Here is a 14878-nt window from a genome sequence, read left to right as displayed (position 1 = left end):
TGAACACTGGCACAGGGCAACATTTTACTTATCAAAACACTGGTGGAGACAGTCTATTTTATGTGGGAATTATGGCTTTTTAACAGTGTTTGATTAGAAGACTTTGGAACCTTGCCTTGAAAGCCATTAGCAAATTTATCTAGAAGATTTTATGCTACCTCATAAAACAACCAGCCACTCAAGAGATCCTAAACTGCTTAGTGTGCCAATTTGCTTCAGAAACTGGCCATATAAGCTGCTTTCAGGAGCTAGCAATGAGCAGCATAGATATTTAAGGATAAAAGGTTGAAGGATATTGGTACTCAAAGGAGATGATGCCGGAAACCCTACACAGCCAAAAAATTTAAAGAAACTTGCATTTTACTTTGGAGTGAAATTTCTTTTCTATTTCCAAGGGAAAGCTTTATTTTTGGTGTTGCAACTAGCAAAAGCAATACAAGAGTCTCACTGATGACTATTCCTAACACTGTCAAACTATTAATTCCAACTTGAAATCAATCCCCACTTCTTTTCCTCCTAAAGCAGGGTACCTTAGAATAAATAATAATATATGCTCATCTGTACAGGTGATTGAAAGATTTAAGTAATTCTTTTGTAAGCAGTCCTGCAATTAAGACTTAGCAATCTATTTCTGTCCACTTTTGGCCAGGAATAACAAAGTAATAGAAACACCAAATATACTCGGGAAAGATTTATAAGCCTGAGTCTTAGTTATTATTGCAATGTGACATATCAAGAGGAAAGCTCAAGACAACCATGCATTGTACTAGTCCTGTTTTGTTCAAATCCTGATAATTTTAAATAAAGAATAGAAATGTTCACTGATGAGATTAGCCTGACAATTACACCACACCTAGAACACAGCAGATGATAAATGACAGCTGTTAAAACTTCCTTCTCGAAGCCAAATACTTTCATTCTATTCACATCTTAACATTTCTTGTGATAAGCTTCTCAAATCCACAAAAATCGTAAAACTGAACTATAAAAGGGATGACCCAATATTATCTGGGCCATTCTTCTTATTTTATAAAATACTGACCTTAAACATCCCTGAGATTATAATTTTACTGATTTTATCTGCCTTCCCTATCCTTGTAAGAAAAAAATAGAATCATGGGTCATTATAGGTTAAGTATCCCTTATCTGAAATGCTCGGGGCCAAAGGTGTTTTGGATTTCAAATTTTGGGGGGGATTTTGGAATATCTGCCTTATTGGTTAACATCCCAAATCTGAAAATCTGAAATCTTGAGATGCTTGAATGAACATTTCCTTTGAGTGTCATGTTGGTGCTCAAAGTTTGAGATTTTGAAACATTGTGTATTTCAGATTTTTGTAATTGGGATGTTCAACCTGTGTTAAAGATAATTGCTAAGAGATTGCTTTTAGTGAATATCTCTCATAAAGAAGCTTTCAAACTGCAGATCATAGATCACCATGTGCATCAGGACCACTGAAGGATGTAAAATGCAAAATTCTTATGTCCTGCTTAAGACCCACTGAATCAGAATCTCTGCTACGAGGCCCAGAAACCTGCATTTTTATGACAAGCACCACTGCTTTAAAATCAAATTCTAATTTCTTACATTGCAAACTTCTTCCTCCTTGACCGCTCATCAAAGTAAATGGGAAACACTGAGTCTCTAGACTGTGCTATCTTCAAGCAGATTATAAAGCTGTCTTTTTGTCTCTTTACATTTCGCAAACTAACCACAGTTCTTCAACTTTCTTTGATTTCTCTCTCCTTTTTGACACCAATGGTGTTTCTTTCCAAACCTTCTCCAACTGTCTATGATTGAGATTGACAATACAGCAAATGCAAACCAACCAGCAATTATCATATGGAAAGATTAGTTCATGGAATCAATACTTTACTCTGTGTTCCTGTACAGATCCCTGTTATAGGTAGCTATTTAAAAAATGATGCTTCTGGATATATTTTATTTCCTAAGGATAAATCCTCCCTCCCACTGTTTCAGGCTCTGTATTTTGGAATTCTTCCCAACTCTTCCCCCTGAAATTCCACTTCCAAATTAACTATGTCAATTTTTCTTCTCACAAGTATGGCAGCCATCCAAATATCAAGCATGAATTACATGAATATGCTTAGCATGCCCTAAGTTCAAGGCACTATTAAACATCCAGAAGATACCATGCTGGGTTGAGAGCACACCAATCTCCCAGAAGCAATTACTCATACGCAGAGCAGGAAGCATTTGAGCATGTACCATTCAGTCAGATAGCTCTTGAAAAAGTAATGCTTTGGCTCTCATGTATGATGCTTATGCCAGCTCACAGTCAGCACTTCATACCTGCCCAGCCAGTGTAACCAGTGCCATCTCGAGGGTCTGCTGATTTTAGGCCTCTTTCCATTTGGTGAAGAAGTTCCCGAATCTTGTTGGTCAAGCGCTGTGAGAACTCAGGAGTCAGCTGTAGGCATTAAGGGATAAGAAATATCAAAAAAATACGGGCTACCCAACTTCTTGGACTATATCCTATCAAAGATAGGAAGGTATTTCATTTCCACTTAGGCCACATTTTTCTGCCTGGGAGAACTGGACAATTTATTATCCAAAGAACAATAACATATTAACAAAAAGTACTTCTATTATTTTTCTACTTAAGGCAAGAAACACTGTTGTAACTTAAATGTTTCACATAAAATTTTTAGTTAAATACTAAAACAGACTGCCAATGATAAACTGTCTCACAGTAATTTCCCACCTAACAGAGATAATCTATTATTTAAACCAATATTTATTATAATAAAAAGTTATTTTATTAAATTAAGCACAAATGAGAAGATGTTTGTTGCTTTTAAGGCATTGCATTTTTAGTATTCAAGCAGTAGCAATGTTAATCCCTTTAAAGAAACATTCCAATTGCTTGTTATTAAAAAAAAAATGGACAGTTATTTATTTATTTTTTTTCTTTTTTGTCTCTCTTACCACCGTTTTCACCATGCAAATGGACAGTTATTTTTTAAAAACTGAAGGAGTACAAGAAAAGCAAAACAAATTCACATATATCAGAAGCCTCAAGTAGAGTGGAAAGCATGTCAAACCCAGTTATCACAAACCTATGCCCAGTGCCCTGCAAAGGGTAGGGGCTTCACTAAATATTTCTTAGTGACTGAGCCTGGCTACATCGTTACCATTAGCAGAGTGATATTGCTCAACTAGTAACTTCTTCATGCTTCAATTACCTCCATATGGTCAGGATAATAATACCTGCCCCACCAATTTCAAAAGATACTTTGAGGATTAAAGGAGATCGTGTGTCACAGGTCTTTCCCATTCAGGGATATAAGTGTTGACATTTTTACCATTCTTCAGTAGCCCGAGGGTCTATGACAAGTAAGAATTGGATATGGACTGAAAGTACACTAAGGCTGGAGTTCTGGGGTGAATAACACTCACATGAAGGCCCACAGATGCTGAACAACCTATGAGGCCCAAACAATCATTACGTTATTCTTCCTAAAGAAAAGTGAAAAATATTTTTAAAGTTCTATAGACACTGAATCATCAGGTGTCTTAAAAGGTCACTTTAATGTATCCCTAAATAATTTCAGGAACTTGCTGTGATTCCATGACTCAGACTTCACAAAGCAATAAAATTTCTAAACAATGTGGGGGAACATTACAAGGGCACATTTTATTTTACCATGTATGGATTGTAGAAATAAACCTAACCACCACCTGTTAGCAATAGAATCTCCTTTTTAAAAATGGGCATCTTAACACTGAAAAAAGAAAGAAGGCAGTATCAAAATTGATAATAATTTAAAAAGACATTAAGATTCACTTCGGAGGAGTATTGCTGATAAGGCAAATTAGACTCTCAATCTTAAGTGGATTATTTTTTATAAAGCACCACTACGATCCCTTATTTCACACTCTAAAGCAGAAACCATATTGTGTATTTAACAATATCTGCCAAGAGGTTAAGATTTCAACAAGACTTGAAAATATATTTAATAAGACAAAATATGCTTCAATGTTAATATAAAAGCTCTATAAATCTCAACTAGATAGAAGAGTGCATCTACATGTCATCTTCTGTACATAGATCATATATAATTTATCATCTTGCCTGGCCTTCAAGAGACCAAGAATAATGAGAACACCTCAGCCTCAGGAAGGGAAGTTACTTTCTGTTTGGCATATATTGCATTTAATAAAGGTAACCTGCCTGAGAATATTGATTGCTTGTGGTAGACCATCAAATTACTCAAACTCTTGAAATAATTTGAGAAGTCTCTAAAAGCCTGATAGATGCCAGAAAACAGACCAGTTCCTTACTGAAATCTTTGTGTTAACAAATTAAGGAGGACAGAGCTCCAGGGTTTGATCCTTTGTGTTTAAAATTAATTTTAAAACTGGTATGCAAATTTCTTTCTAGGATGTCTAAAAACTCTGTTAGACAATAAATTACATTATTATTTTCGGGTCAAGGTTTAAATTTATGAATTTTTTTCCCCTTAGAAATAAAGGGTTAAATTCATAAAAACATTTAATTTATAAACAGCCTAAATAGTGAGCTACATTTTATTGAAGGCTTCTATCGTTAGAAAACGTCCTCAAGTATTCTCTTTGCCAAGTTAGCATGAAGCAGCATGTCCTCCTCCAACAAGACAAGACATATATTTCTGCTTCAGAATTTGCAGAGCTAGGCAGAAGTCAGGCCCAAGTAGCTAAAGGGAATCCATCTGACCTCGCCTCAAAATCATTATAAAAAGCTTTGTTTGGGCAGCTCAAACTTGGTCTTAAAATAATCAGACTGACTCTAACTCCACACATATTTTGGTAGCCTTCTACCCTACACCTCTTCATCATCTTTCTTCCCTCCTATCTGCATTACTGACCCAAGTTAATATATAATGACTTGTGTTTTAAGGAAAAACCAAACAGACCCACATACAGTTAACTTGACAGAGATGAAATCTGTAAGGCCATTATATCATACATGAAATGCTTTTTGTATGACTGACAAGTTTCAAAGAAATAACCAAGTAAAAATTTTTTAAAAGTGTGTGCACCCTTCCAATCTAACTCATTCTTAGGATTTCTCAAAACTAGGTATTCTTAAGAACTGTATTCCCTCTTAATATGTTCACCCAAAGAGGCATGAGAAAACGCAGGCCTCTGGTATCTCACATCCAGGTTGTCTTTTGCACAGTGGCTTGTGATGTGGTAACCAGTTTAATTTACTAGGGTTTTTTCCCCCAAAATCAAACTAGTAGTTAAAACTGTGGGGATGACCTGTAAATAGTGGCAATGGTACAAATTTCAGGTCTCCTATGTCCCCTATGTCCCCAAATTCTCCTAACGCCATCAGTTTAAAGATGTCCTTACCACAAACCACAGTTTAGCCATTACCCTGCCCATACTTGTGTACAATCATAAAGGAATAAAATAGCATGTGTGAATACCGTTAGGATTCCTCAACTCACCAGACTGAAAATGCAAATTGCAAGGTAAACTACATATCTGTCAATTTTTATAAATTATCAATGATTGAGGTTGTTTCTTCAATTATAATGTAAATGACTCATTGATATTCAACATTATGCTAGAGTTCAAATTGTATATTTTAACATGAATTTTACGTATTTAAAAATATCCTATATATTTCTCAAGTCATATATTCTTCAAAAGGGCATGTTCATCGCTTTCTTTCAAGCAAAACTGAGCTCCCTTCCAATCACTGTGGAGAGAGGCAGGGATGCAGGCAGATATATCCCAAACTCACCCTCCCGGCAGCATCAAAGTAGCCTTCGGCCAAGGATTTGTTATAATCAGCATAAGGATTCGGGAAGGCCCTTTGAGCCATGACGCCGGAAGCGAGCCTGCAGAACAGGGGAAAAAGAGAACCTAGGTTGAGACAGGCGCCTCGGTCGAGTTGTGAGGGCGGCGGCCGGCGCCCAGGCAATCCCTTCCCTCCAGCTCTGGGGACTTCGGGCGGTCTTGGCGGTCCGAGTGGACCTCGGGCCCACTGCGGCCCAGTCGCTAGGGCGCGGCACCTTCCTGTAAAGGCTGCCAGGGCCCGGAACCCACCGGGATGAAGGGGACCCGTTTTGCACCCCTACGTTCCCACGTTAGCGGTACGAAGCAAGGGTGGCTCCTGCGCTTTGAAGCCCTCCTTGGCCCTGGCCGCTCACCCCGCAGCCTCGGACAATAACAGAAGCGGCGCTTTCACCGCCTACTTCCTGCCGTAAGGACCAACCAGAGCCTTCACCGCCCCGAAGGCCCGCCCCTTGTCGCTTACAGTTTGTTAAAGAAACAGGAGTGTGATTTCCGAAGGGTCGGAAGGGGTAATTAAATTCGTAGGTAGCAGAAATGAAGGCGTATCTTAGAATAACGTGCACGTGAGCCCAATATTTCCTACCCTTCTTTATTTTTTTTAGAAAGTAAATTCAAGTCCAGATTCATAAGAATTAGAAGTTTTTCTACCTGGAGAAAAAAAAAGAAGACTGCTTTGAGATCTGAACATACTGGTATTCCTCCTGCTCTGGCTAAATAAAATTGAGGAGGATAATGTCCCTTCAGGGACTTTCCAAACGTTTTCTTTCATTTCTTAAAAAACAGAAAGAAACAAAACAAAAACGCCACTGCCACCACTATCAACAACAACAAAAACCAGGATATATTGATGAGAGGAATAACTTGTCTTTTGGGGATAATTTATACTCAAAGGCACTTGAGAGGCGATGTGAGTGCCCGAGAGACAAGGTGTCAAATAACAATTGAAAAAACTACAGGGAAAATATAGGAAAACAGAAATCACAGCTCTTAAGAAATTTAATCTGCTCCTTAGCCTAAATTATACTATAATACTGGGTACTGAAGCCCTTTAAAAAAATACTGAAGACCAACAGAGCAGGAGAGCCACAACATTCAAATTCAATGTTTAACAGTCCCCATGATCTGAACATTTTTCTTTTCATTTAAATTTAAATCCCACCTGGTACACATTTGGCCCATGCTGTTGCTTGGAGAATTTCGGAGTTCAGTTAAAAAGTCAGCCTCAGTCTCTTCTTTTCCTTCCCTCTTGTTTCAGTGAAGGATCCTAGTCCCAGACTTCCAATGGCTGAAGCTCATTCCCCATCCTCCTCTCTACGTCCTTGGCCCAAGTTTGTCCTTCTGTGGTTGACATCCCAAACTCGACTTCTAATCCCCCCACCCCCACCCCAAACTCCACCCCCACCCTGCGTTTGTTTGTTTTTTTTTAACTGTTGCCCTTCTAAGAAACTTATTAGCTCCCTTCTTTTCCTCACCAAATTCATGAAGACTTGGTAGAGGCCCTTAGTGAATATTAGATTGGATATCCTTCATTTTTAAAAAATGAGTGTTTGGAGGAGCAACTCATTAGAGAGAAAAGGAAAAGGAGTGAGAGGCATTTTATCAATTTTTTTCTTTAATTAATAAAGGCTTACTGTTTATCCCACTCATAGTCTTGATATAAGTAATTAAAGTTAGAGTGATATTTAAGTGAATTAATGACTTCTAGAGGGAGTGTGGCATCATAACATAACATTTAATATGAGTAGATTGTGCTTGAGCAGAATTGAAAGAAGATTGGAAAAGGAAGCTGGGACGGGAGTGAGGAAATAGGGAGTGAGGGAAGAAAAAAGCAGCTTGGTCAGCTTGAAGGGTGGCCTCCCAAAAACCAAAGAAGTACCCTTTACAAGGATAAGGTAATGAGAAGGCACAGGGGTTCTCAGCCTTGCACTGTTGACATTTTGGAAAGGATGCTTCTTTGTTGTGGGAACTGTCTTGTTTCCTGTAGTATGTTTGGCAGCATCACTGTCCCCTTTTACTAGATGACGGCAGCACTCCTGCTCCCCAAGTGATGACAACCAAAAAATGCTTCCAGACATTGACCAATGTGCCCTGGGAGGAGGGGATGAGGCAAAATTGCCCCTGCTGTGAACCACTAAGGTAGTGTAACCAAAAAAGTTTAATAAGATTAAACGGTTTACACTGGCATCCCCATTGCAGATATGGCTTGCTAGAATAATGAGTTGAACTCAGGAAAAACTTGGGGAGTGTGTGTTTAAAACTCAGGTGCAGAATTGAGCTAATTATACTCCTCAGTTTCTAGTACAGCATCATCAGTGCATCAGTGCATGCAAGACCCTATTCTATTTCCCCGCCTAATTTCCATTTCCCACCCGTTCCTCTCCTCCAGAAGGCAACTACCACAATATGATTTGTAGATATAAAATTTATTTCATTTATATATATACCTCTTTTGGAAAATATGTCATGTTTAGTTTAGGTGTTTTTAATAAACAGAATGTTGCTATAGATACTCAGCAATCTGTGTTTTGCATCTATCTGTGTTACTCTATGTGGTTTGCTATTTTACATACAGTCACGTGCCATATAACATTTCAGTCAACGACAAACAGAATGTATGACAGTGGTTCCATAACATTATAATGAAACTGAAAAATTCCTATTGCCTAGTGACATTGTAGCTGTCATAACATTGTAACACAATGAATTACACTCATGTTTGTGGTGATGCTGGTGTAAACAAACCTACTGAGCTGCCAGTCTTGTATAGCACATACAGTTATGTACGGTACATAATACAAAACAAAAAAAACCTTCCAGTGGGACAAGATGTGGAGGTAGAAGACAAACGATATTAATGATTCTGACCCTGTGTAGGCCTAGGCTAATGTGCAGGTTTGTGTTTTACTTTAAAAGAAGGTTAAAAAATTAAATAAATAAAAAATTTAAAAATAGGAAAAAAGCTTATAGAATAAGGGTATAGAAAGAAAATATTTTTAAGTGTTATTACAAGAGTGAAAAAGTTAAAAAAATTAAAAGTTAAGTTTTTATAAAATAAAAAAGTTACAGTAAGTTAGGGTTAGTTTACTATTGAAGAAAGATTTTTTTAATAAATTTAGTATTGACTATGTATACAGTGTTTATAAAGTCTAGTAGTATATAGTAATGTCCTAGGCCTTGGCATTCACTCACCACTCACTCACTGACTCACCTAGAGCAACTTCCAGGCCTTTAAGCTCCATTTGTGGTAAGTGCCCTATACAGGAGTATCATTTCTTATCTTTTATATTGTATTTTTACTGTACCTTTTCTATGCTTAGATATCTTTAGATACACAAATACTTACCATTGTGCTACAGTGGCATACAGTGTCCAGTATATGGTTTTGTAGCCTAGGAGCAATAGGCTACACCATGCAGGTTTGTGTAAGTGTGATGTTTGCACAAAATTATGTAACAACACATTTCTCAGAATGTATCCCTGGCATTAAGTGATGTAGGACTATAATCATAGTATGCCTCTATATCATTTTACTAGTCCTTTCCCCTAATCATGGACATTGTTTCTAATTTCCATACCACAAATAATATAGCCAAAAACATCCATGTACACGTTCTTTTACACATCTGGATGTGAGTATCCCTGAGATACATGCCCAGAAGTCCATTGCTGGATCACAGGACATTCTCATATTTAATTTCCCCAATACTGTTAGATTGCTTACAGAACCAGTGGACTAGTTTATATTTCCTCCAACAGTATCTAATAATTTCTGGCATTCCCATCTCTCCAACATTTGATATTATCTAGTGTTCTACTGTTTGCCATTCTAATGGACAAAGTAGAATCTCATTGATGTTCAAACTTTCAGTTCTTCCATGGCTACTGGTGTGGAGCTTCATATACTTGTCAGACAACTGGGTTTTACCTGTTCATATGCTTTGCATATTTTTCTATTAGTTATTGCTTTATTCTCTAATTGATTTGCAGTAGTTTTGTTTTGTTTCTTTGGGGGAGGGGTATTTGCTAGATATTAATATCCTTTGGCTTTAGATATTGCAGATATTTTCTTTAGTTTGGTAACTTTTCCTAGGGCGCCCTTCATTGACCCACAATCTTTCATTTTGATGAAGCTAAACCTATCCAATTTTGACATTGTGATTTGAGGATTTAGGTTTACGTTCAAAATGTCTTTACACACTCATAGGCTGCAAAGATGACTTTCTACATTTTACTTTATTTATACCTTTTTTAACTTTTACATTTACGTCTTCAATTTCTCTGGAATTCACTTTTAAATGTGGTATAAGGCATGGATTCAAACTTATTTTGGGGAGGGAGGTACAATTGTTATTTTAAATTCAAATATAGTCAAAGAAAGAAACAAGTCCTCTTTGTTCGTTGTAAACATCCAAAGATTTGAATTACCTGATATCATGTAGAACTTTCTTCCTCCTGGGGGGCTGGGCTTAGAAGGATGGATGGATGGATGGAAAGGATGTGAGCAAGGTGAATGAATGGACAGGTGAAAACACCTGCCCGAAGCTGCTTGTTTGCTGTGTGCAAAGGTCAGCTGAAAACCGCTGACCTGTATGGATGCTGTTAAAGAAATTAGTAAATGGCCCTGCCCTTTTGCACGTGTCCTTGGTAACAAATATGGGAAGGAAGTTAGCTGGGGAGGCCATTTTCTCTTTTAGACTTTGGTCTCTCCTTTTCTCTCTAAACACTATGGGGTTCTGGTAATTATTCCTTCGCTACCGAGCACCGAAGCGAAAAGCTGCTGCTGCAAGTGCTGACCCCGACGTGATTCGGGAATCCGCACGTCTGGAGCATCTTTCGTTGTCTGGACTAGAAGGGGAATCATCCCAGGAAGGGACCCTCCGGCTGCTCTGGGAAAGGGAGGGACCCGAGGCGCGTGGTTCAGAAGGGGATTTCCGATAGGGGGCAGCACCGGACAAAACATCAGCGAATTTATCTGCACACTTTGCAACAACTCTTAAAGGCTGCCCAGTGTTCCCTGGAACCAAAAGCTTTACAACAATGGTCAAGCGCAGTGAGACAGCATTATCCCCGGTTCCCAGATGAGGGCACTTTAGATTTAGAGCTCTGGGAACAAGTAGGGAAGGTTTTCAAGAAAAATTTCAGATAGGGAATTCGGGTGCCCCTTGCGGTACTCACCACGTGGAACTTGGTGCAAACAACGCTGACTTCTCTGCATGTTCCTTCGGATTCTAATCTGTTGGAACCCACTCCTCCTCCTCTGCCGTCTGCTCCATCGGAGGTGGCGTCCCCTGCCGTAAAATTCCTGAATCCTGAGCCATTCTCTCCACCATCGCCTTCTGCGGCTCAACAGGAGGAGCAGCTACCTCCTCCTCCTCCTCCCCCTTTCAAAGGGGATCTCTATTCCCCTCCTGATAAACCATCTGCTTTTCAACATTGCCTACGAGAGGGCCAATCGTTATGGGGTTGAGATTTGCTAGAACAATGGAATCTTCTAACTACACAGCCTTTTCATTAGGGGCCACTGCTCAGGTGCATCCAAGACAACCCACACCTTTACAGTGGACTACTAATTCACCCATCTGGATAGAGCAGTGGCCCATTAGGCAGGATGAATTAAAACATTTAAAATCTCTTTTCCAGGACCAACTTAAAACGGGACACATAGAACCTTCCCCGAGCCCATGGAACAGTCCTGTATTGGTCATACCTAAAAAGAACAACAAGTGGCATTTACTACAGGACCTGAGAGCTCTTAATGCTGTTATAGTTCTGATGGGAGCTCTGCAATCCCACCTTCCCCAGCTGTCGTTAATTCCAAGAGATTTGCCTTTGATTGTAATTGATTTAACATGGGGAAGAGGATATATTTGTGTTCAAACTTCTACAGGTCCCAAGTGGTTCCCTTTCAGACGAGTTTGCCTACATTGTGAGCTGGAAGAATCAACCCAACAACCCGATTCCACAAATGAAACATCTCTCCCTCGGGGGGCTGCCAACAGGGGTCCCCACTAGATGGTCACATAACACCATGACAGAGCCCAGGATCACGTGGGATAAATTGAAACAATTAGACACAGGCCTCAGCTATGATTTTTCCTGGCTAAATCCTAATAATTGGTTTTCAGGCCTCAACTTACATGTGTGGTTTATTGGTGTGTTTCATCTTGTCACTTTCTGTCTCTTTTGCTTTCTAGGACAAAGGATCTGCCAATTGGTGATCTCCCAACGCCATCATGAAAAGACACTGGCTGAAGCTTACTTACATCTCTCTTTCTCTTACTCGCACTCCATCTCTAATTTTAAATAAACAAAAAGGGGGACATAAGGAAGCTGGGCCTAGAAGAGAGGAAGGATGGATGGATGGAGGGAAAGAATGTGAGCAGGGTGAATGAAGCTGCTTGGTTGCTGGGTGAAAAAGTCAGCTGAAAGCAGCTGACCTATATAGATGTTGTTAAAGAAATTAGTAAACGGCCCTGATCTTTTGCGTGTGTCCTTGGTAATAAATAGTGGAAGGAAGTTAGCTGGGGAGGCCATTGTCTCCTTTAGACTTTGGTCTTTCCCCTTCTTTCTAAACACTATGTGTTTCGAGTAATTATTCCTTCACTACTGAGTTCCGGAGCAAAAAGTGGCTGCTACATCCTCCCTCCCTCCCTTCCATCTTGCCAGAGAAGCAACCCAGAGAATTCTTCCTTGGTTCTGACTCAAAAGAAAAATGCTTGACATTAACTACTTGTGTTAGTCTACTAGGGCTGCCATAACAAAGTACCATAGACTGGAGCCTTAAACATCAGAAATTGATTTTCTCACTGTTCTGAAGGGTAGAAGTCTGAGATCAAGATGTTGACAGGATTGATTTCTTCTGATGCCTCTCTCCTTGGCTTGTAGACGGCCATCTTCTCCTGTATTCACAGGGTCTTCCCTCTGTATGTGTCTGTGTCCTAATTTCCTCTTAAAAGGATACTATCATATTGGATTACAGCCCACCCTAATGACCTGATTTAATCTTAATTATCTCTTTAAAGAACTCATCTCCAAATACAGCCACATGCTGAGGTACTGAGAGGATATCAATATGTGAATTTGGGGGGCAACAATTTAGCCCATAATAGTACCTATGCTTTCCCCTGTGGTTATGGTGGCTGAATACATTTGTGGTTAACACAGGTTTGTTATAATTTCTCAAGGACCATTCTGCTTTTGATAAATTTAGAATGATACATATTTTTAAAATTGTGTTCCTTCTCAATCTATAAGGCTGTCATGTGAATTTTCAGGAAACAGTCACTGAATTATTGCCTTTAAAACAGAACACTTCTAGAAACCTGGAGAGGTTTACATTAAGCAAAGAAAACTATCATCTCAGGGTTCTTTAGTTCCATTTTAAGACTTTAATTTCAAAATGTTATAACATGGATTAGGGTGAAAGCTAAGTTAGGCCCCCAAAGAGGCCCCCAAACATAATTGCTGAAATAAACAGAAATGTACTTTTCTTAGTTCAGATTAGTGTTGCTTCATGTGACCATTCAGGATCACAGATTCCTTCCATCTCTTTGTCCTTCCCTCCCTCAGTGTGTTATCCCCTTAGCAAGGTCTGTGCTGGTCCTAGGTGTGTCTTTGTCCAGCTTGTGAGGTCAAGCACACACAGAGGAGTGCACAGACCAGGACATGGAACCATTACTTCCCTCATTGTTCCACTGGTGAGAATTTAGTGCCATGGCCACCTCTAGCTGAGGGAGGCTGTGAAATGAAGTTCTCTGCTGAGCAGCTGTGTGTCCCACAACAATGAAAGAAAGGGAGGACTGACTTTGATGGACAGTTAGTGGCCTCTAATGCATGATGGAAATTTTAGTAACTGATACTACATGTCTGCCAGCAAAAGGCAACATGCTTAAGCTTCTGCGATATTCCCTTTGTCTCTGACCTCCTAGCATCCGTGCCCTCTGTTTCCTTGAACATATTCCATTGAACTTTGTTAGCAGCTGGGCCATTGACCTATGGTAGAAGATAGGTCATGAGACTCCATATTTTTTTTTCGCCAGAAAATTCTATCCCCTGTCAAACACACACACACACACACACACACACACACACGAACACACACACAAAATCAGGTGAATGACTTTTACTTTTTTCACTTTTCTCCTAAGTATCACATCTCTATCTTCTTGTAAAGAGTACCCTATTTCCCTTTCAGCTCAAAGAAGTGTAGAGCAAGAGTATCTAAGCTTGATTTTAATATCGCCATGCAGTTGGGTTGCATCTGGCTGGGACTGTGCACTACTGAAGCAATTTTCTGTTTTGTTCACAGAACAGAATTCATGGATTGACGGCAGCAATTGCCAGTGGAGGAAACAAGAAGATAAACAGACATACACCAGCACACCACGGTACACTTTTAATTTTCTGGAAATGGTATTTCCTATGGCACTGGCAACATTTCCACCCTGCCTTGTCAGGACTGTTATTAGTGTGCTGACAGATTCCTTTCTCTAAAAGTACCTGCTGGGTGAGAGCCACTAACTATTACGTGAAACACAGGTGTGCTGGGGTTTCCTTGGGAGATCGAGAAAGATTGTGAGTTCAGAAAGTTGGTAAAAGATGAACAGAGATTTAAACTGTTTTGTTCCTTTCTACACCTAACATTTGCAATGGGATCTGGATCAACGGTGTTAGTACTTGTCTTTACAGCCAAATGAAAAAGAGGCTTCTCCCTTTACTGTTGAAAATACGTACCTATACTGCATTATTAAAAACATGCAGGTCCCCGGTTCTCTATATGCTAGAAATGCACAGTGATGGGAGAGCTGGAAAGTCTCCCTTACTGGAAGAAGCTTCTCAGAACAATGAGTTGGTAATCAGGCGGATTACATTCACTTCCACCCTCCCCCACCAAGCCCACAAAACTCACCTGTGGAATGAGATGATCTATTACTAAAGCCCCGCACTGTCCCATTTTGAGGTGTTCTTTTGGCATATTTGGCAGTCCCACCCCCTGGCAGGGGGAAATAGCCAACAGAGAGACTCTCTGACCCACGCAGTTCTTCTTTTAAGGTTTGGAATTGCCTCACAG

At 39.5% G+C, this 14878-nt stretch overlaps 1 protein-coding gene across 2 annotated transcripts in view; it reads right to left on the bottom strand.

Moving 5' to 3' along the window:
• LANCL1 (LanC like glutathione S-transferase 1) overlaps positions 1–6173 on the bottom strand; it is a 36078-nt gene extending 29905 nt beyond the window's left edge. The window contains exons 1-3 of one of the 2 annotated variants that reach the window (XM_069467570.1): positions 6165–6173; positions 5756–5852; positions 2314–2431 (exon numbers count right to left, since the gene is read on the bottom strand). In XM_069467570.1, the coding sequence (XP_069323671.1) occupies positions 2314–2431; positions 5756–5836 (199 nt within the window). In that variant the 5' untranslated portion in view covers positions 5837–5852; positions 6165–6173. Of the gene's footprint in view, positions 1–2313; positions 2432–5755; positions 5853–6060; positions 6125–6164 lie in introns of those variants that run through there. The other variant, XM_069467560.1, reaches the window with a different exon arrangement.
• Positions 6174–14878: the final 8705 nt, after the last annotated feature.

Source organism: Eulemur rufifrons, chromosome 1 (genome assembly GCF_041146395.1).
Source record: "Eulemur rufifrons isolate Redbay chromosome 1, OSU_ERuf_1, whole genome shotgun sequence".
NCBI lineage: Eukaryota > Metazoa > Chordata > Mammalia > Primates > Lemuridae > Eulemur > Eulemur rufifrons.
Note: the sequence above shows the minus strand (reverse complement) of the source record. Positions and strands in the feature narration are given on the sequence as shown.